This window comes from Microcaecilia unicolor, chromosome 1, assembly GCF_901765095.1.
Source record: "Microcaecilia unicolor chromosome 1, aMicUni1.1, whole genome shotgun sequence".
Classification (NCBI taxonomy): domain Eukaryota; kingdom Metazoa; phylum Chordata; class Amphibia; order Gymnophiona; family Siphonopidae; genus Microcaecilia; species Microcaecilia unicolor.
In genome coordinates this window covers 141,660,721-141,684,575 of record NC_044031.1, presented here as the reverse complement: position 1 = coordinate 141,684,575, position 23,855 = coordinate 141,660,721, and the positions used below count along the sequence as shown (strand labels likewise).

Sequence of the window (23,855 nt, the reverse complement as noted above, 5' to 3'; positions counted from 1 at the left end):
CAGTCTGCTCTTTTACTTGCCAAACAGGACTACTACATCCAGTTGACTAATTCTCTTGGCTCAAACCCTTGTCGTCTCTTTGCCACACTGAACTCTCTCCTCAAAGTGCCTTCACCTCCAACCCCCCCCCCCCCCCCTTCACTTTCCCCCCAGACTCTGGCTGAGTTCTTTCATGATAAGGTTCACAAGATTAAACTTGAATTCTCAACCAGGTCACCTCCACCTCTCCTTCCCTTAGTCCATTCTATCAACCCTCCAACCCCTGCCTCCTTTTCTTCCTTTTCTGAAATCACTGAAGAGGAAACTACACATCTTCTTTCCTCCTCGAAACTAACTACTTGTTCCTCTGATCCTTTTCCCACCCATCTACTTAACACTATCTCTCCTACTGTCATCTCTTTTATCTGTCATATCCTCAATCTTTCACTGTCCACTGCGACTGTTCCTGATGCTTTCAAACATGCCGTAGTCACACCACTCCTTAAAAAACCTTCATTGGACCCTACCTGTCCTTCCAACTATTGCCCCATGTCCCTCCTCCCTTTCCTATCCAAGGTATCTGAACGTGCTGTTCACCGCTGTTGCCTTGACTTTCTTTCATCTCAAGCTATTCTTGATCCACTTCAATCTGGCTTTCGCCCCCTTCATTCAACTGAAACAACGCTTGCTAAAGTCTCCAATGATCTGTTCCTAGCCAGATCCAAAGGTCTCTATTCTATCCTCATCCTTCTCGATCTATCTGCTGCTTTTGACACTGTCAATCACAGCCTACTCCTTGATAGGCTGTCCTCACTTGGATTTCAGTGCTCTGTTCTTTCCTAGTTTTCTTATCTCTCCCAGCGTACCTTTAGTGTATACTCTAGTGGATCCTCTTCTACTTCTATCCCACTGTCAGTTGGTGTACCTCAGGGATCTGTCCTGGGACCTCTTCTCTTCTTCATCTATACTTCTTCCCTTTGTACTCTGATCTCATCCCATGGTTTTCAGTATCATCTTTACGCTGATGACTCCCAGATCTACCTCTCCACACCAGAAATCTCAGCCGAAATCCAGGCCAAAGTATCAGCCTGCCTGTCTGACATTGCTGCCTGGATGTCTCAGCGCCATCTGAAACTAAACATGACCAAGACTGAGCTTCTTATCTTTCCCCCTAAACCAACCTCTCCTCCTCCCCCATTCTCTATTTCTGTGGATAACACTCTCATCCTCCCTGTCTCATCAGCTCGTAACCTTGGGGTCATCTTCGACTCCTCCCTCTCCTTCTCTGCATATATTCAACAGACTGCTAAAACCTGTCATTTCTCTCTCTATAATATAAGCAAAATTCGCCCTTTCCTTTCTCAGCACACTACCAGAACCCTCATCCACACTCTTATCACCTCTCGCTTAGACTACTGCAACTTGCTTCTCACAGGTCTCCCACTTAGTCATCTCTCTCCTCTTCAATCTGTTCAAAATTCTGCTGCACGACTAATATTCCGCCAGTGTCGTTATGCTCATATTAGCCCTCTCCTCAAGTCATTTCACTGGCTTCCTATCCGTTTCCGCATACAGTTCAAACTCCTCTTATTGACCTATAAGTGCATTCGCTCTGCAGCTCCTCAGTACCTCTCCACTCTCATCTCTCCCTACATTCCTCCCAGGGAACTCCATTCACTGGGTAAATCTCTTTTATCTGCACCCTTCTCCTCCACTGCTAACTCCAGACTCTGTTCCTTTTATCTTGCTGCACCATATGCCTGGAATAGACTTCCTGAGCTGGTACGTCAAGCTCCATCTCTGACCGTCTTCAAATCTAAGCTAAAAGCCCACTTTTTGATGCTGCTTTTAACTCCTAACCCTTGTTCAGAACCCTTATTTTATCATCCTCACTTTAATATTCCCTTATCTCTTGTTTGTCCTGTTTGTCTGTCCTAATTAGATTGTAAGCTCTGTCGAGCAGGGACTGTCTCTTCATGTTCAAGTGTACAGCACTGCATACGTCTAGCAGTGCTATAGAAATGATAAGTAGTAGTAGTAGATAGGTCATGGTGGTTAGTTGGTGATTCTCTTCTAAAGCCTACAGAGACATCCATCTGCAGGCCAGACACGATGTCCCGGGAAGTGCGCTATTTGCCAGGTGGCAAAATTCAGGATGTTACAGAAAGCTTGCCAAGGACTCATCAAGCCTGACCTACCAACCAGAAACACACCAGGATCAACACGAACATACCTAAATCTCCACTACCCAAACTGCAAAGGACTCAAATACAAAACAACCTATGCATCCAGCTTTTCCTACATACGCACACAACTATGGAACACATTACCAAAAGCCGTGAAAACAACTTATGATCACCTAAACTTCTGGAAATCATTAAAAACTAACCTGTTCAAAAAGGCATACCCTACCGACCCTACTTAAATGCATGTACCCTGCAACACAACAAAACCAAAGCTCGTAACAGACATATAACTCTTCCTCTCTGCGATTCCCTAATGTGTCTGTACACGCAAACCTTATTCTACCACAACATTACTGTGTTTGGTCATACCGGAATTGGCGACCGCCTTTACGGGACTATGTAAGCCACAATGAGCCTGCAAATAGGTGGGAAAATGTGGGATACAAATGTAACAAATAAATAAAATAGATAAATAAAATTATATAAGGCTGCTCATCCATGTTGGCAGAATGATACTGCTAGGTATACCCCCCCCCCCCCCCCCCCCAAAAAAAAAAAAAAAAGATATCAAAAATGACTTCATGGTTCTGGGAGAGAGGGTGAAGCTGACGGGTTACCAGGTGGTGTTCTCATCGACCCTGTTGAGGGTAATGGCGAAAGCAGGTAAGCTCTTATCCTGGATATGAATATGTGGCTGCGCAGATGGTGTTAAGAGCATTTTAGATTCCTGGACCATGGGGTGCTTTTCCAAAGGCTGCTGAGCCAGGCATGGTGTCCATCTATTAAGGAAGGAAAGAAGCATTTTCAGCAGCAGACTGGCTAACCTACTGAAGAGGGCTTTAAACTAGAATCATTGGGACAAGGTGATCAAAGCCCGCAGGTAAGTACAAACCCTCAGGTAAGTGAAGCATTGAATACCTCTACACAAATGGGAAAAAGCAACAATGTCTGGAAAGCAATATATGCTAATGACTGAAGAATGGGAAAAATGTTTTAAATCTTCAGGCTATGATGGAATAGGCTGATCTGGATTTAGTGACGGTCACAGAGAACCATGACCGGGATATAGTTATACCGGGCTATAATCTCTTCAGGAAAGACAGGGAAGGAAGGAAGGGAGGGGAGTGGCATTACATGTTAAAGATAAGGGAAAATTAGGTTCTTACCTTGGTAATTTTCTTTCCTTTAGTCATAGCAGATGAATCTATTACGAATGGGTTCTGTCCATCAACCAGCAGGGGGAGATAGAGAGCACTGAAAAACCATAGTGCCTCGTGGTCAGCTAGCTCCATCTGCCTCTTCAGTATTTGAAGCTTCCAAAGCAGTATTACACCGCCAAGTAGCATAACATGAACTTTCCTCACAGCGGATGAACGCCCCAGAACAGGAGCAGTAATTCAAAGAGGGGTGAACTCAACCTCCTGTAAAACAGAAATCCTGAAGACTGTTTTCCAACTTCTCCCAATGAGGGAACATATCTACAGGAAAAGCTGAACATAAAACAACATCAATCACACAATGAATCACTGAGGGAGAGCTCATGGATTCATCTGCTAAGACTAAAGGAAAGAAAATTACCAAGTTAAGAACCTAATTTTCCCTTCCTTGTCATCAAGCAGATGAATCCATTACGAATGGGATGTATCAAAGAAATCCCTAGATAGGGTGGGAACAAGCCACACCACGCGCCAGCACTTGTGCTCCAAAATGCGCGTCTCTCCAAGATGGCGCTGTGAATGGACTCACCTGTGTTTGCTCCTGAAGGCTGATTGATAGCAAGTTCTCCTCGGTGCCTCCGTCACCCTGTGGAATATGGGGAAGCGGAGGGGGAAGGTAAAGGAACATCCCTCGGTTCCTGGGACCTCTTCAACGATGAGACAAGTGACCCTGCAATTCTCCAGGCAGCAACCGGGACCTCAGGGAACTTCGACTCCTTCTGTAACTCTCGGTGCGTCGACGTCGATGGAGAGCGGAAACGGGGCTGGAGGAGAGTTGCTGGCAGTTCGAGCAGAGAAGGAGACCGAAGTGGTGCAACCTGATTTGACCGGGGGAAAGTCTGCAGCAACGGACGCTGAATCTCAGCTTCAAGAGCCACTACTGCAATCAGCTTTAAAGGTACTTCCTAGAGATATAGTTTCTAAGTTGGCTCGGGTTGAGGATCAGCTCCACTCACCTCCAGTGGCCAGTGGCGTGGTTAGACCAGCAACGGTGACGTTAGAGTCACTATGGGAGATGATGTACAACATTCAAACCTCTATGCAACCTACCTTAAAACAGAATGTTTCTGATATTAAAAATCTTTCTAAAACAGCCCTCCTTCAAGCGCAAATGACTGCACAGCAAAATCTGAAATTGGAGAATGTGGACATGAAAATTCAAGATGTGGGATCTGTAGAAGCAGTTTTGGTTAAAGATAATAATTTTCTTCATAAACGATTAGAATACCTGGGAAAACCAGGCTAGAAGATTAAACCTTAGGTTTCTTAATTTTCCCAAATCCCCTTTAATCTCACCGCTGGAGATGGTTAAGAAGTATATGGTTGACATTCTAGGGACGGATAAGGACTCGCTACTCCCCATTACACGGGTTTATTACATCAGGAGTGTTGGTTCGGTGGAAGGAAATCCCCCGGTAATGGGGGAAGGATTGAACCTTACTTCCTTCCTGGAAAGTTCATTGGAAATAATTACCCAGAGGTTGACTTTGCTTGTTACTTTTGCGCTGGAGCCAGATAGGAATGCTGTATTAAGGCTTTCCTTGAGACACTTAGAAACTCTGTTTTTGGGCTCAAAGGTTAGAATTTTTCCAGATCTCTCAAGACCTACACAGATGAGACGGAGGGCCTTTTTGGAACTGCGTCCCAGGGTGGTGGCTTTGGGAGCAAATTTTGTTCTACGATTTCCTTGTTTTTGTAATGTGATGATTGAGGGTAAACAGTTTCAGTTTGTAGACCCAAAACAGTTGAAAGAATTTCTAGATGCTAGAGTTACTGTGAATGTAGTATGCCCTCCCTAAATTACAGGCTTGGGTCTGAACCAGAGGTAGCAACCATTGTTTTCTTTTTTTTTCCTGTTTATTGTAAAAAAAAAAAAAAAAATTTTGTTTCCTTATTCTTGGAATCTCGTTTTCTTGTTAACTTGTGGACAAACAGGCAGTTTAGAAATTTCCACATTTTTTAAAAATATTTTCCTATTGTAATTAATGCAGATTGCAATTCACACTTTGTGGTGATGTATTGAAATATATGAATAAAGTATAAAAAAAAAATGCGCGTCTCTCCTGGCAGCCACATCCAGCCTGTAATGTCAGGGGAAAGAGAGCTTAGAAGCCCATGTCGCTGCACTGCATATCTCTTGAAGAGAGAGTGCTCCAGTTTCAGCCCAAGAAGAGGAAATCGCTCTTGTGGAATGTGCCTTGAAGGCTTCAGACGGAGGCCAGCCAGACAGCAGATAGGCTGAAAAAATAGCTTCCTTGAGCCAATGGGCTATAGTGGCTTTAGACGCTGGAGACCCTCTGCGCGGACCTGACAACAGGACAAAAAGATCAGAGGTCCTAAAAGCATTTGAAATGCGCAGATACTGCAAAAGAGCCCTTCGCACATCTAGGAGGTGCAATTGCCCAAAGGCTTCCGGAAACTCCTCTCTGGAAAAGGAAGGCAGGAAAATAGGCTGGTTTAGGTGAAACGCTGAAACCACCTTAGGCAGGAAGGAAGGCACCGTACGTACCATAACTCCAGACTCTGAGAATTGCAGAAAAGGGTCTCGACAGGACAGCGCCTAGAGCTCAGACACCCGTCTCGCCGAAGTAATGGCCACCAAAAAGACCATCTTTAGGGTCAGATCCTTCTCTGAAGCTCGCCTTAGCGGCTCAAAGGGCAAACACTGAAGGGCCTTTAAAACTAACCCCAGGTTCCAGGCCGGACACGGAGCCCGCACGGGAGGACGGAGCCGAAGCACCCCTCTAAGAAACCGTGCCATATCCGGATAAGCAGCTAGAGAGAGGCCAGCAACCTTCCCTCAAAAACATGCTAAGGCTGCCACTTGAACATGCAGGGAATTATAGGCAAGGCCTTTTTGTAAACCATCCTGCAAAAAGTCAAGTATCGGCGAGACAGAAGCCCGCATGGGTGTGATCACTTTAGAAGCACACCAAGCCTCAAATTGGCACCAAATCCTGGCATAAGCCACAGAAGTGGAACGCTTGCGGGCCTGTAGGAGAGTGGAAATGACTTTACTGGAATAACCCTTGTCTCTCAATTGCGCCCTCTCAATAGCCGCCGTAAGACCAAAGCGGCAGGCATCCTCCATGGTCACCGGTCCCTGCAACAACAGATTTGGTACCAAAGGCAAAGGAAGGGAGCCTCTAGCAGCATCCGCCGGAGGTCCGCATACCTCAGCCTCCTGGGCCAATCCGGGGCAATGAGAACCACCTCTCCTTGATGTAGCCGAATCCGCAGGAGTACTCGCCCTATCAAGGGCCACAGAGGGAACACATACAGGAGACCCTGAGGCCAGGGTTAAGCCAAGGCCTCCAACCCGGCTGAGCGAGGATCTCTCCGTCTGCTGTAAAAACACAGGACTTTGGCATTTGCGCTTGAGGCCATAAGATCCGCTACGGGCGTCCCCCACTTGGCACAGATCTGAAGAAACACTTCGTCTGCCAGTTCCCACTCCGCTGGGTCGATTTGATGCCTGCTTAGATAATCGGTTTGCACGTTGCTCTGACCTGCAATGTGAGCTGCTGACAGAAGCTGCAGATGTAGCTCGGCCCAGTGGCAAATCTGCGCGGCCAGTGCTCTGCACTGAGTGCCGCCTTGTCGATTTATGTAGGCCAATGCTGTCGTGTTGTCCGACAGAACTCTTGACAGCCAATCCTTCCAGGGTCAAGTGAAAAGCCAGAAGAGCCTGGAAAATCGCTTTCAACTCCAAGTGATTGATGGACCACTCCGACTCCTCGGGTGTCCAGAAACCCTGGGCATGCCCTCCCCGGCAATGTGCACCCCAGCCCTTCAGGCTGGCATCTGTTACCACCAGGCACCAATCGGGGAGCGCTAGCGGCATTCCTCGCCGCAGCATGCTGTCTGAGAGCCACCACTCCATACTGAGCCGGGCCGCAGGGAGCCACGCGAGTCTGCACTGATAAAGAAATTGGAGACCATTGTTGAAGCAGGGAGCACTGCAGAGGTCTCAGATGCGCTCTCGCTTAGGTCACCACTTCCAAGGTGTCTGTCATCGACCCTAACAGCTGGACAATGTCCCAAGCGTGGGGGCGAGGCATCCTCAGGAGCAGTTAGACCTGGTTCTGAAGCTTGCACCACCTTTGCTCGGGAAGAAAAATAAACCCCTAAGTTGTGTCGAACCGGACCCCCAAATATTCTAGAGATTGAGAGGGGGTCAGGTGACTTTTGGCTATACTGACGACCCAGCCCAGAGATTGAAGTACTGAGACCACTCTGGCTGTTACCTGATGACTCTCCTCTGTCGAGTCCGCTCTGATGAGTCAGTCGTCTAGGTACGGGTGAACCCGAATACCCTCTTGCCTGAGAAAGGCAGCTACTACCACCATTACCTTGGAAAAGGTTCGGGGAGCTGTGGTGAGGCCAAAAGGCAAGGCCCGAAACTGGAAATGTTTTCCCATCACCGCAAACCGCAGAAACTTTTGGTGCGGGGGCCAAATAGGAATGTGCAAGTAAGCTTCTTTCAGGTCCAGAGACGTGAGAAACTCTCCTGGCTGTACCGTCGCAATGACGGAGAGCAGGGTATCCATGTGAAAATGACGCACTCTTAGAGACTTGTTGACTTCTTTTAAGTCGAGGATGGGCCAAAAAGACCCGCCTTTTCGCGGCACCACAAAGTAAATGGAGTAACGACCGGAGCCGTGTTCGGCGGAAGGTACCGGGGATACCGCCCCTAGGTGAACCAAGCCTTGCAAGGTCTCTTCTACCGGCGCCCGTTTGACGGCAGAACCGCATCGGGACTCCACAAACACGTCTCTCACCTAGGCATTGAATTCTATTCTGTAGCCATCTTTGATCAGGTCCAAAACCCACTGATCTGAGGAAATCTTGATCCACTCCTCGAGAAAGAGGGAAAGCCGTCCTCCTATTGCAGGAATCGAGGAGAGGGCCGGCACACCATCATTGAGAGGGTCGCCCTTGAACTCCAGGCCTTGAGCCGGTCACTGCGGAACGCTTGTCAGAACGAAAGGAGTTCCTCTGCTGAAAGTGGGCACGAGAAGTGAACCCAGCAGAACGCCCAGGGTGGTACCTTCTAGCTTCACGGAAGCGAGGTCTGTAAGAGGAGGGAACCGCCTGACCCTTGGAGAGAGGCCTCGGCCTATCCTCGGGTAAGCACTGGGGTTCAGCATCCCCCAGGCCTTTAACAGTTTTCTCCAACTCCTCACCAAATAGGAGAAGGCCTTGGAAGGGCAACTTCACCAACCTTTGCTTAGAGGCCATGTCAGCCGCTCAATGCCGTAGCCATAGAAGGCGGCGAGCCGCCACTGCCACAGCCATCTGTTTAGCCGAAGCTCTGACCAGATCATAAAGGGCGTCAGCCAAGAAAGACAAAGCCGACTCCATCCGCGGTGCCACCTCAGTAAGGGGCTCCGCTCCATCCCCTGGCTGTTCCACTGCCTGTTGCAACCAAGCGAGGCAGGCTCGGGCAGCATAGCAGCTGCATGCAAACGCCTGTAAGGATAGGCCTGAAATTTCAAAGGACCGTTTCATAGCTGATTCCAGGCGTCGGTCCTGCATATCCTTCAGGGTGACTCCTCCTTCAACTAGGAGGGTAGTTCTCTTTACAGCCGTGACTAGGGCATCCACATTAGGCACTGCTAGGCGCGCCAAATGCTCCTCACTTAGAGGGTATAATTGCCCCATAGCCCTGGCTGAAAGTTGCCCCTCGGGGTCAGCCCATTGAGCCGAAATAAGCTCTTGGATGGAGTCATGCAAAGGAAAGGCTTGAGCAGGCTTCTTAGTACTTGACATCCTCGGATTACCAGAGGAGGCTTCGCCACTCCCAGGATCTTCAATAGAGAGGACCTACAAGGCATCAGAAATAAATGCTGGCAGCTCATCGCGGTGGAAAATCCTCACTGCGGAAGGATCATCTGGATCCGGTGGCAATTCTGCACCTTCCTCTGGCTCTTCAGACCACAAGGGCCTGCCACACCCCTCAGAATCCTCACATCCCGACCACGGGGGGGAGAAGGGGGGTGCGCCACTCTCTGAAGGGGAATTAACCCTTCTGTGCTTGTCTTGCAGCCAGCTGTCAGGGGAAAATGCGCCTGATGGCAACCCGAGGCCAGGCTCCACTGGAGGGGGAACAGTTAGCAGGGCAGAAATGAGACCCCTGCGGGAGAGCTCTTTTTAACATGAATGCTTTATGCAGCAGCAACACAAACTCAGGGGAGAAGGGCTCACCCTGGCCTCCCGGTTCCAGTCCAGGGATAGAAGCTCCCCTGTTAGCCTCCACACGAGGCTCCCCTCCAGGTTCAAACCCCTCCGCTTCTGCGGGGGTCGCGCCATGCAGCATGTCCAAAATGGCGCCCGCTGCCAGCTCCACTGAGCGGGAAGAAACATCGTTCGCCATGCTCGTGCCAGCCCTGAAGAGCACGATTTACAGAGCCCTGCTGCTGAGCTGCGCTTGCCACAACGGGAACAGCGCTTAACAACCTCCGCAGCCATTGCCAAAAAAACGGTAGAAAATTAAAAATGGCGGATTTGCGCCAAAAACGTCTCGATCGCGGGCCCTCCCCTGAGGAGCTACAAAACGCTCTTACCTCACCAGACCAAGTCCCAGAGCTCCGGTCACGTTGCACAATCAGAGGAAAACCTCTTTTCTGGAATCGCAGCGCTAAAGCTTTTTTTTTTTTTTTTTTTTTTTTAACGCTGTGAGGAAAGTTAGAGGCAACAGCAATAGAGGCAAATGCCCAACTACGGAGGATCAGTAGAGTGGGAAAGGCAGGGAAAAGACAAACCAATGTGCCTGCATCCACAAAGGAGAGTGTGGGAAAAGACAGAGACAGGGCAAACCTGTGTGTCTACATCCACATCGGTGGGCAGGGTAAGGCAGGGAAAGGGCGAACCTATGTGCCTTTAAATGGGCACCACCAGCCACAACACCCCTGCTACAACTAGCCAAAGCACAGGAGCCACCCCAGGCAGATTTGTGAAGGAGCTGAATAAGCTGCGTCCACCCTGCTGGGGAGATAGAGAATACTGGAGAGGCTGATGGAGCTAGCTGGCCATGAGGCACTATGGTTTTTCAGTGCTCTCTATCTCCCCCTGCTGGTTGATGGGCACAACCCATTCGTAATGGATTCATCTGCTTGATGACAAGGAATATTAAAATATACAATATTATCAAAAACAAAATAGGACAGAAAGAGACAAACATAAATTGCACAAAACAAACTTTTTAATGAATCAAGCTGCACAGTACTTAAGCATATCAAACCACAAGATGGAGTACAATCAAAACACTGCAAGGGAAAAAGCCTCAGCACCCTCTTTCCGTTCACGGAAAGGGTGGTAGATAAGTACTGAATTTGATAAAATGCCATCCCGCGGGAGGTGGTGGAAATGAAAACGGTAATGAAATTCAAACATGCGTGGGATAAACACAAAGGAATCATGTTTAGAAGGAATGGATCTACGGAATCTTAGCAGAGATTGGGTGGCAACGCCAGTAATTGGGAAGCAAAACCAGTGCTGGGCAGACTTCTATGGTCTACGCCCTTGATCGTAACTGAATAGATATGGGAAGTTGAAGAACAGTGCTGGGCAGACTTTTACAGCCTGTGCTCTGAGAAAGGCAAGGAAAAATCAAACTCGGGTACACATATAAAGTATCACGTACCATGTAAAATGAGTTTATCTTGTTGGGCAGACTGGATGGACCGTACAGGTCTTTATCTGCCATCATTTACTATATTACATGTGACACACTGCGTTGTCTGAAGACATCGTTGAATATGAGATTCTGTTAACGGCAAAGACAAGTCTTGAAACCATTGCTAGGCCAATCTAGCATAATCCAAATCTTCAGAAGAATATAAAGAACTTATTTGCCATTGCTTTTTAGCTTTAGAAGATCTGGACTCTTTCATTTGAGGACAGGGTTTCACAGTTCACATCTCATCTTCAGACTATATTAAATTAACTAGCACCTAATCTGAACTGTAGCTCTCAGAAAACCTTGGTTTAATTCTGAACTTTGGCTGGCACAATCTCTTTTCACAGGTCTAAACATTGTTTTTTGTTTTTTTTTTTTGGGGGGGGGGGGGAACACCTCTCTCCCTTCATCGGTCCATCCAGTCTAATTAAAGAGCTCTTATCCGGAAGGCTTTCCTATTATTCTACCTACATCTTATGCGGCAACTATCCTCACTAATTATTTCCTCTGCTCACTAAGTTCTATGGCAGTGATCTCTGTGCTCAATCCAATCCTCCATGCTAACCCAGATTCTTTTGCCACTTTTGCCTTATGCAGCTAACCATGTGGTTTATCACTACTGAGTGGTTTATCACTACTGAGTTAAAAAGGCAGTAGCTATGGTAAAAAAAAATCTCTTGTTAGCTGCCTAACACAGGACAGAGTTGGACCTGGGCAGGTGGAGGAGTGGCCAACTGTGACAGCTAGTGCACAGGAATTTACTGTGCACTAGCCATCAGGAATGCTGACAGTGCAGCCAAACTTACTGCCAACTCAAGAGGAAACTATGGGAGATTTATGACAAAATGGCTGAAATATTTGATATGGATAATTTTTAAGGATATGTTCTGCATCATTGTAAATACGGATATGGAGGAGCAACATAGTACTAACACTGAACTGTATATAATTTGATGTATGTAAAACAAAGAGAGGGAGAGCTATATTGTATTAGATGTTAGCAATTTGTTAGTTTGAAAATATGTATTACTCTATTTTCCAATTACTGATGTAATCCACTTAAGGTCACAGAAAATAAATGTTCTTTTATGGAGCAAAGTACTTCAATCTTATCTCACTTAGTCTGGATTGTGAGTCATAGTCCAGCAAAATCCAAAAATATAGAATAGCTTCCCTTGTCTGCTTCATATTTTTTGTAAGGCATGATCATTTAACGTTAGTAGTAACGTAGATTTAAGAATTTGATTGTGCTTAGAACTGTGGTTCATTTAGAAACAAATTATTCAAACTATTTCTCAATAAAACTGTGGCCTTGGCATGTTTGTTGTGTCTGACATTTATCTGTTTACCATATGTGTCAAAGCATTTTGTATGAGACGTCTTTCAAAGAAGGCTGTTAGTAAAATAGTGAGCTGCTATATTTCTGTAAATGAGTGGTGAAGGATTGGCAACCTAAACTGTTTGGTACAAAGTTGCTATAAAGCTAAGTTACTTACCTGTAGCAGATGTTCTCAGAGAACAGCAAGCATATATTCTCACATGTGGGTGACGTTATACACGGAGCCCGGTGCAGACACTGCCATGTACACTGTCACATTAAATCTTTGAGGCAGTGCCCCACCGAGCATGCGTGGGTGTCTTCCTGCTCGATGCTTGAGAACAGGACTAGCAGTATAGTACTAAAGCTAGCATAATATTCTCACATGTGGGACTCACAAGCTACCAGGTTCACAACATAAAGTAACTTTGGAACTAAGCAGATAGAAAACCCCGTGGAAAAAAAAGGAGAGGAAGGCATTGACTTTTTAGTAGTAAAAAGACTCTGCAGGACCGTTTGTTCAAACTGGCTATCGCGCCTAGAATGCTGCTCTAGACAGCAGTGAAGAGTGAAGGCGTGGACAGAAGACCACGTAGCCGCCTTGCAAATGTCTTCAATGGAGGCTGAGTAGAAATGGGCTACTGAAGCCACCATGGCTCTTATATTGTGAGCAATTACCCAGCCATGGAGAGTCAGTGCAGCCTGAGCATACGTGTAGGAGATAGTGTCAGCCAGCCAAGTTAAAATTGCACATTTTATGATGGGAATCCCAAATCTGTTATGGCCAAAAAGCTGGGAGGCCTTCAGATTTGTTCTGTTCTAGATAATATACTAGAACATGTTTGCAGTCTAATGCAGTGCTACTTCTCCAGGATTACAGTGTGGCTTCAGGAAGAAGACAGGTAGTACAATGGACTGATTGAGATGGAACTCTAATACCATTTTAAGAATGAATTTGGAGTGGGTTCAGAGGACAACCCTGTCATGACACAACCTGGTGTAAGGTGGGTCTGCCACAAGAGCTTGAAGCTTGCTGACTTCTGGCAAAAGAGCTACTAAGAACACTACCTTATATGTGAGGAACTTTAGAGAATAGGAATGAAGCGGTTCAAACAGAGGTTTCATAAGAGCTGATAGGATAACATTGAGATCTCACTCTAGCGGAAGAGGTTTAAGGGATGAACCGAAACTGGCTTATTATCAACTTTAGAATGAAAACCACTGATGGTACTCAAATGTACTCTGAATTAGTTTTGAGGCCAGAATCTGAAAGACGGAGGAGATACTCCATAAGGGTAGGCAGAGAGCTTGTAGCAGGACTGAGTGCTCTGGCTGCACACCAGCGTAAAGATTTTTCCCACTTTAAATGGTAATATTTTCATGTAGGTGGTTTCCTACTGGCTAGGAGTATTCTAGAGACTACATCAGGAAGGTTTAAGGAATGTAAATTAGTGTCATCAGGAACCAAGCCATCAGCGCTAGAGAGCGAGGGACTGGATGAAGGCGGGACCCTTTGTTCTGTTATTAGGGTTGGAAAAGGATCTAACTTCAATGATTCCCTGGAAAATAACTCTAGGAGAAGGGAGAATCAGATTTGACATGGCCGGTAGGAAGCAAGCAGAATCATGGTCCCCTGGCCTTGAAGCAGTTAAGAGAAATTTTCTCCCTATGAGAGGTAGTGGGAGCAAAGCATATGGAAGGACTGTTCTCCAGTGGAGCAAGAATGAATCTGGGGCTATAAGGTTGACAGCATATATTTGGGAACAAAACGAGGAAGCTTGTTCTTCTGAGGGAGAAGCGAATAGGTTTATCGTTGGGGTTCCCCACTGTAGGAGTATCTGACAAACTACAGTAGTGCCGAGGGGCCATTCATGAGGCTGAAGGACTCTGCTCAGCTTGTCTGCTACAGAATTCTGTTTTGTCAGCTAGGTAAACAGCTCTTCTAGAGATGTTCTGATAAGCTGCCTGAGTCCATATCTGAATTACATGTCAATAGAAGTGGTAAGAACCTGTTCTTCCCTGATCATTTAGGTAATACATTGCTACTTGGTTGTACCTGACCGAGGATATGGTCCTGGAAGGTTCTGAGAGTGTCCTAAACAGCTCACAATTCCAGGAAGTTAATATGTTGTCATTTCTCTCATGGGGACCAAGAACCCTGTGCTCCTCAATCTGGCATGGAGGCACCTGTGGTTAGGACCTCGTGATGCAAAAGGGGCTGAAACGGAAGACCCCAGGTGAGATTCCAGGACATCATCCAACACTGTAGAGAATGGCGTAGCTGTGGAGTGATTCGAATATGAGCTGATAGTAATTCTGTGGCTTGGGACCACTGAGAGGAGTGTCCATTGAGAAATCGGTAGTGAAGCTGAGCCAATGGTGTTACAGGGATTATTGAAGTCATGTGATTGAGTAGTTGGAGCAAGTGATGAGCAGATACTTGGGTGGACTTGAACATCTGAGTGCGAGATCTAGTATGTTTGCCTTTGGTTGAAGAAGGAAGGCTTGTTCCAATGGACTCTAAACTGGCTGAAGTTGTGACTTGGGCAATTAACCACAAATCCGAAGCGTTCTAGGAGCCTTATGACTATCAGGAGGCTGCCTTGATTAACCAGTCATCCAGGTACGGGACGATGTGTATGCTCCACCTACGAAATGTTGCGGCTACTACTATCAAACACTTTGCGAAGACTCGAAGAGCCGAGGCCAAGCCAAATGGTAAGGACCTTGTATTGATAGTGCAGAGTTCAGCAGCAAAAGCGGAGGAACTTTCTGTGTGCAGGGAGAATAAGTATGTGCATGCATGCCTCCTTGAGATCTAGAAAACAAAGCCAATCATTGAGTTGTACCATGGGAAGTAGTAACCCAGGGATACCATGTGAAATTTTTCTTTTAGTAGAAACTTTGCATAAGTCTCGCAGATTAAGAATTGGACATACTCCCACCATTTTTTTTTTGGTATGAGAAAATGTCTGGACTGGAACCCTTAACCCATGTCTGGCAAAGGAATCGATTTTATTGCATTCTGCCAGAGAAGGGCCGAGAGCTCCTCTCGAAGAATTTTATTTGGAGGGAGACGAAATGAGACCCTCTTGATGGATGATTGGGAGGTCTTTCCAATGCACAATGCAGCCGTACTGAATGATGTGTAGCACCCAATGATTGGCGGTTATGAGAGGCCATTTCTGTTGTAAGAGAATGAGCCTCTTCCAACCGGTAGGTCATTTGGCAGACAACCGTATGAGTGTTCAGGCATAGTCCTTTGAGGGAGAGGACTAGGAGTGTAACAATGCTTAGAAATATAGTAATTGGAGCATCGATATCCTCCTGCAAATCTTACAAGTAGCAGCAGAAGTTTGTTGCCTGGATAGAGTCTTATTGAGTCTTTATAGCACCTTATGTTTTTTTGACCTGATTGGCCACTTCCTCAACTTTGTTGCTAACCACGTTTTCGCCACAACAAGGGACATCTGCTAGACGCCGCTCCTGGACAGCAGATTCAAGGTCAGAGATCCTGAACCAAGAGAGACGTTGCATTACCACTGCTAAGGCAGAAATGCATGAAGAGACATCAAGGGCATCAAAGGCCTACCTTGCCAGATATTTACAAGTTTTCTGTGAAGCTTATGGAATTCCTCAGCTTTCACAAGAAACATTTTAAGTAAATTGTAAATTGTGGAATAAAGTTGATAACCCAAGATGCAATTTGAAACCTGAAATGTTTTTCTGTCAAAAGAGTCTAATGTTCTAGCTTCTCTTCTTGGACGAGCAGAAGCATAAGATCTTGCACTGTGAGTGCGCTTTAAGGCAGATTCTACAACTAGGGAATGATGAGGTAATTGTCTTTTCTCAAATCCAGTGAATTTCTGTATCCTATACATTGTATCAATTTTATTTGGGGCTACCTCAATTGTCAGTGAGTTTCCTAGTATTTGAGTACAGTATTTTTCATAACTGAAGTGGAGCAGTGATTCTCTCTCTAGGAGGAGAGTCATAATCTCAAACTTCAAAAAGTTCTGAACGAGGTTCTTCCTGTTTCCAATTTGAATGGTATGGCTTTGAGCCAACTCACAGACAAAGCCAGGAAAAGATATACTCTCTGGAGAGGACACCTAGGTTTCTCAGGTGGCAAAGGATCAGACAGAATGACACAGGACTCTTCAGCTGAGAGGTACTGCAGGTCTTGATCCGTCTCCCAGGACAGGTCTGAGTTTGACTCTTCAAAGTACTGCTCATAGGAAGTACATGGAGGAGTGTGTTGACTAGAGTGCTGGTTCTGCATCCAGGCGCACCGAAGCAGATGAGTCTCCAAAATTGGAGAAAGTTCCTCTGGCGACGTCAATGCGTGCATCAGTTGGGTTCATGCCACACCAGATGGTCAACCCTGAGCCAGCATGTGGGACCTCTCCCATGATTGTCTCTCCAATGTTTCCACGGGCTGGGCTGAGGCTGGTGCAAGCAGCCTGTGAGCCTGTATAGACTGTGAATGCAGTAGCCCTGGAAGCTCCTCCTTGAGCATAGCCAGATTTCCACATGAAGAGTAGGTGTCGGTACTGGCTGAGGAAGAAGTGTGGACACAGCCCAAGTTACAACCTCTGCAGGTGTAGAAGATCTTGAAGACCTCAAAGGCTCTCAGTAAGAAATTAGCTAGAGAGGAGGAGAGCAGTCACTGCAGAATGGACGCATCCCATGTAGAGTGCTTGAAGGGTATTTTCTCAGTCTCCACCTGCTGGAAGGCGTGCACAACCCATCAGTCCAATCCTGGGCCGGTCCGGAGGGACACTAAGGAACGATGGTGAGTCTTCTTAAGTTTTTTCCACAACAGGTCCCTTGATGCATGCAGCACTGACGGTGAGACCGTAGAGTCCCTACGGGTGCGTGGTACCAAGTCCTATGTCATACCTTCTCGATGCTGCATCGGTGCACCCTATGTTGATGCTGACGCACTACCTGCCATGCTCGACGCGAATGCTGATGTTGATGCAGAACCAAAAAGGTTTTCATGCTCTGGACTCAAGCACTGAACACAGCAGTTATGGGGATCTGTGCCTGAAATAGTCTTATTGCATCGAGTACACTTCTTAAAGCCACTCGGCACCCTCGTTGACAAAGATGGAAAAATGGCTGACGTAAGGTCAAAAGGCTCAACAACCCGGGGAGCTTGAGTAGTTCCATACCCGAAAATGCTTCCTGGGCAAAAGACCTCAGAGGCCCGAAGAGCCAAAAGAGAAAAAAATAAAGAATAATTTGTAAAATCAAAATCGGTATATATTTTCTCATAATTCTTATTTTATAATGAGAAAAAAATATCCCAAAAAAGGGAAGGCACCAAAAAGACAAAATCTGACGCACTGAGAGATCAGAAATCCAATCTCTGCTCCACGGAAAACACTAGTCTGCAGTTCCCGTGCACGAGTAGGAAGACACCAGTGCACATGTGGTGGGGGCATAGCCTCAAAGTTATACAATGACAGTGCACTATGGCAGGGCTCCGTGGATGACATCACCCACATGTGAGAATATCATGCCTCCATGTCCTCCGAAAACTACCCTATTATGGTGAAACTTAGTGTAAGGTAGATCAGCTACTACAGCCTGAAGCTCACTGACACTGCGAGTTGTCACCAAAACCACAACTATCCATGTCAAATACTTCAGATGACAGGAATCAAGAGGCTCAAAAGGAGCTCTCCTCAGCTGGGTGAAAACAACGTTGAAATCCCATGACACAGTTGGAGGTTTGACAGGGCTTTTGTCAATAACCAACCTCACAAGAAGCAAACAACCAGAGGCTGTACAGAGATGGGCTTACCTCCTACACGGTGATAAGCACTAACTGCATTTAGATGAACCCTTACAGAGTTGGTTTTCAAACCAGACTCAGAAAGGTGAAGGAGGTATTCAAGCAGTTTTTATGCAGGGCAAGCGAGGAGATCTAAGGTCTTGCCCTCACACCAGCCACACCAGCCAGAAAACTTCTTCCACGTAAATGAGTAGCACCACTTAATGGAGTCTTTCCTGGAAGCAAGCAAGATGCAGGAGACTCCCTCTGGCAATCTAATAATTCAAATTCTATGCTCTCAACACACAAACTGTAAGGGCCAGGGATTGGAGGCTGGGATGCAGAAGGGATCCCTTGTGATGAGGGTCGAAGAATATTCCAATCTCCAAGGATTTTTGGAGGACAACTCTAGAAGAAGTGGAACCCAGATCTGCCTGTTGAGACGAGTGGCAAAAAGATTCTCAATGGAAGTGCCCCACTCTACTACTAATCATTTCTATAGCGCTACTAGACATACGCAGCGCTGTACACATTATATGCAGGTACTTTCTCTGTCCCTAGAGGGTGGAGTCCACCACCATGGAACTGTGGGGTAACTCAGACCTCATCAATCCATGTTCACCGTGGATCCGATACTGGGAATCAGCTTTCTTCGAGATCACGGGGCCAGACAGAGGGAACGACCAGTTCCACATAAGGACTTCCTTCAGTACCTTATGTAGAGGAGCAGTCACTGCCTCCTTAGGTGGAGAAGGATAGTCCAGGACCTCAAGCATCTCAGCCCTGGGCTCATCCTCAACCTTCATAGGGAATGGAATGGATATAGCCATTTCCTGAACAAAAGAAATAAAGGACAGACTCTCCGGAGGCAGTCTCCTTTCAGGTGGAGGGGAAGGTTCAGAGGGAATCCCATACGACTCATCAGAAGAAAAGTATCTGGGATCTCCCTCTGTCTCCCACGAACGCTCCTCTTCAGTATCGGATAATACCTCTCTCAGGGAACTCCGAGACTGAGCCTGCCTCGATGCCGATGTCGAGAGGCCGACGCCCAAATGGACAGCGGCGAAGCTTCCTCCACCGACCAAGGGGAGTCGACCTGGGTGGCAGCTGACACCAGTTCCGCAAGCAGCACCAAGGACGGGGACCTCACCACGGGAGAAGGGCCAGGTGGCGCTGCAGCAGACGGTACAGAAGGCGCAAGCACCTCTGACACCAAAGCAGACCGATGCAGCAGTCCTTCCAGAAGCTCTGGAAGCAAGGCCTGGATACGCTCGTCGAGAGCCGCCATCAGAGAAGGCGGTGGGGTTGGAACAACCGGTGGCAGAATCTGCTGAGGTTCAGAAGCAGGTACCAGGCATGAGGTTCAAGAGCATCAGCAACTCCTGTATAGAGGGGGAGCGGTCCTCTCGGCACCGACGCTTCTCAGGTGCCGAATTCCTCAACGCCCCGGAGCTCCCGGCACCAAATGTAGGAGATCGATGATGGTGCTTCTTCGCCTTCGCTCGATGCTTGCCTTGGTACCGACAAGGACAACGTGGAATTCTCACATCTCCTCAGAGAGGGGCCTGCATAGCAGGAGGCCTCAAGACAGGTGGAGACCCGCTCGATGCCTCACTGCTCCAAGTGCGACTTGGTCTCTCAGCAGCCATTACCTCTGCTCCTGATGTCGATGCCGACGACCCCGGTACCGATGTCGATGCTGACGTCGAAGGACCGGACCGATCCCCAAAATGTTTTTCTCACTGGGCTTGTTGAGCCAGTTGGGTCCACTTCTTCATACGAAGACACAGACTACAAGCAGCTGGGCTGTGGTCAGGCCCAAGGCACTGGGTACACCAGAAATGGGTATCGGTACCTGAAATAGTGGTTAGGGTGGTGGACTTTGGTCCTGGGGAACTGAGGAACTGAGTTTGATTCCCACTTCAGGCACAGGCAGCTCCTTGTGACTCTGGGCAAGTCACTTAACCCTCCATTGCCCCATTTAAGCCGCATTGAGCCTGCCATGAGTGGGAAAGCGCAGGGTACAAATGTAACAAAAAAAAAATGGTCCCGTTACACCGATAACAACGTTTGAAGCCGCTGGGTGTCTTCAATGACATGGAAGGAAAAACGGCCTCAGCGAAATCAAAAGACGTGATTGTGCCAAAAAGGAAGGGCACACAAAAAAGGGAAGAAACCCGACCGTGCGGCCTAAAGTTCGGCCACGTCGAAAAACAAAGAAAACTTTAAAACAGGCACAAGAAGGATTATTGCAACTCACTATACGCGGGCTGCAAAGAACAAATACTGAGGAAACTACAAACAGCCCAGAATACAGCAGCCAGACTCATCTTCAGAAAACCAAAATACGAAAGTGCAAGACCCTTACGGGAGAAACTACACTGGCTCCCACTCAAGGAACGTATCACTTTCAAAGTATGCACCTTAGTCCACAAAATCATTCACGGTGAAGCCCCTGCATACATGTCTGACTTAATAGACCTGCCACCCAGAAACGCTAGAAGATCGTCCCGAACCTTCCTCAATCTCCATTTCCCTAAGTGCAAAGGCATAAAATACAAAGTACTGCACGGATCAACCTTCGCTTACATGAGCACGCAATTCTGGAATACACTACCACGCAACCTGAAAACGATCTACGAACTAACCGACTTCCGCAAACTACTGAAGACGTATCTCTTTGAGAAAATCTACAGCAAGGATAAAAACACATGAAGTCCATACACCCTAACAGATACACATCAACACACTCTCTTCTGAATTCTCTTCCCCCGTATCCTCAACTCTCTTAAAACTCAACCCACAGATAAAATTGTTAGACCTTTATGTTCCCTTAATACTGTTTTATCGCCCCTCAACTCCCCATTGTTTTATTCCATTGTTCTATTCCCAAATGATATCCTGACTTTACTCTGTCTTCCCACAACTCTTCACAATGTAACCCATAAGCGTACTGTAACAAATTGTATTTCCATCACTCATAAGGTATTGTAAGCCACACTGAGCCCGCAAATAGGTGGAAAAATGTGGGATACAAATGCAAATAAATAAATAAATAAATAAAACTAAGAAAAAAACTAAGGGAAAATATCTTTTTTTTTTTTTAAACAAAAAAAGAAAAAAGTGAATAAACTCGCGAAAAAAGAAGACTTTTCCCGGGACTCAACGAGGAGCACAGAAAAAAAACCTGCCGCACCTCGTCGCGGAAAAAAAAAAAACTGAGGTACACGCTTGTGCGGTGGGCGGCAAGTCAGTCCGAGCATACGTATGCGCACCAGAAGACTCTGGCAAAACTTTTTTTTATTTTTGCTGTTGCAAAATGCCGATTTTCTCAGGCCGATGCAGATATCGACCCACACGTGAGAATAAGCAGCCTGCTTTTCCTAGTAGAAGACTCCAAACCTCCCCCTCCAGCCCTGGGTGCCCTCCCAACATATACCTCAAGCCACCCTGTTGGTCTAGTGGCTTCTTCGGAGCAGGAAAGATCCCTAGTCTTTCCTGCCCACTGCCGCTTACCCTCTTGCTGCTGCACTGCTTCTTTAAAATGGAGAAGCTTGTATTTAACAAGCTTGGAGGTCCTTTTATTCCCTACAGTCTCCACCAGGCACTGCAATGTGTTCCTCTTTGAAAATGAGCTTGCACCACAGTGGGGATTGAAATTTGTCATCCACTGTACTTTCTTGAAACAGCAATTTATTCTTTTTTTTGCAGGTGCATTTTAATGTTTGCATGCTAGGCAATATATTAGTCTTATAAACAGTATGAAAAAATCAAAACAACATATTAAACATACCTTGGACACTTCTTCCCTTTCACTGTTTTCTTTAATGAATACTTTTTCTAGTTCAGGACTTATTCCTTCAACATTGCACGGCATTCGGGAAACTACAGATTTTGGCACAGAGATGCTTGATAGTGGCATGGGGACAGATCTGGTGATGGAAGCCTACAAAATAAAAACATGTTAATGTAGAGCTAGAAGGAAAAAGTCTGATATAGTTCAACAGGCAAATAAAATGATCAAGATTTCTTTTATTTTTTTGTTCCTGTGGAGAAAATACTGTATAAATCTTAAAAGCTCTGCTTATTTATCCACTACCACAACTAAAAAACTAAGGAGTTCTTTTACCAAGTTGCAGGAAAAGTTGGCCTTAGTGTACCCTTATGTGGGTTTTTCCTGCGCACTAAGGCCATTTTTCCCAGAGCCGAAAAATGGCTGATTTTCTATGGCCATGTGCTAATACTACCATTAGCACTGCCATTAACAAAAATTAGAATATGAGCACTAACAGCCACCTATTTTATAAGCAGTAAGGGCTCCAGCACAAATCCTGCGCTAATTAGTTAGCACACGGCAATGCAGATTTGCTGATTAGCACAGAAACCCCACCACTCTCCACCCTAACATGCCCCATCAACAGAAAAAAAAATGTAAAAATTCTTTTGAATGCGGTTTGAAAGTGCTAATGTCCAACTTACCACAGGACCCCTCAGCGCATCCCGTGGTAAGCCCTTTTAAGCTGCAGTAGGTGCACAGCTTAGTAAAAGGGTCCCTAAGATAGCACTGTGCTAAATCTATCATATTCTTTTTTTTTTTTTTAATTTATGAGAAGTCTTTATTAAGTATATAGTCAAAGGGTACATAAGTTACAAAATGCCACCAAAACATTACACCTTCGTGCCCATGATAAACAAAGCATGAAACAAGTAGTCCCCTCCGACCCGTACATAATATATGCAAATTCAACTTCGAAACTTTTTTGAATTTTTGTGAAAATAAAAGTATAACATCCCCTAGCCCTTACTCAACCCATTCCCACCACCCCAGTAGCTCAATAATACCTTCCAATTATTTCCCAACACACACAAAGATCTATCACAATATTCCATAAGAACCACACTGATACATGCAAGTTTACATGACATACAAAAACGATAATTACAGTGGGAATCAGTGGTGATCCTACCCGGCATGACACCTGGGGCGGAGCGCAGATGCGCACCCCCCCCCCCCCCCCCGGCAAAATGACACACACACCTCCCGGGTGCACGCCGCAGCGCACGCCTGTCAGCTGAGTTCGCTGACTTCGCTGCAGCTCCCTCTGCCCCGGCCGGAACAGGAAGTAACCTGTTCCAGGGCAGAGGGAGCTACAGCAAAGTTAGCGAAGTCAGCTGACAGGCGCGCGCCGTGGCAACCCCCCAGCGGCGTGCACCCGGGGCCGACATCCCCACCCCCCCCCCCTTTGAACGCCACTGGTGGGAATTAAGACATGTTTTTGAAGCACTATACAAAGGTGTTTTCCTGTAGTCGATTAAACCCACACAAAATGACAAGGCACAGAATATAATGTGAAAAAAGATGGTCTGCCATGGAATTCATATGACATTTTAATGACTAGTTAACACTACTTCAATTTGTGTTTTTGTTTCTTGGCAAGCATGAACAACAAAGAATGGCAGTATAGGAGGTTAAAAAAAAAAAAAAAAAAAGAATTAGCAAGCAAATTACACTCCTTTTCAGGTGGACTAAAACAATTTTTTGGATGCAGATTAACAGTAGTACAATTCTGTACTGACCAAGGAAGCCATTTCTCAAAAGCATGCATAAAGGAGAACTTGCTTATAATAATTCCCCAAGAAATAAGATTTCAGGTTTACACTGATGAATTTCATTAAGCTTGAGAAGCTTCTT

The 23,855-nt window shown here is 46.3% G+C and overlaps 1 protein-coding gene across 4 annotated transcripts in view; it reads right to left on the bottom strand.

Annotated features, from left to right (window-relative positions):
* GLCCI1 (glucocorticoid induced 1) overlaps window positions 1–23,855 on the bottom strand; it is a 183,147-nt gene that overhangs the window by 53,346 nt on the left and 105,946 nt on the right. For all 4 annotated transcript variants that reach the window (XM_030200993.1, XM_030200984.1, XM_030201012.1 and 1 more), the window contains exon 5: window positions 21,957–22,109. In XM_030200993.1, coding sequence (XP_030056853.1) covers window positions 21,957–22,109 — 153 coding nt within the window. The remainder of the gene's footprint in view (window positions 1–21,956; window positions 22,110–23,855) is intronic.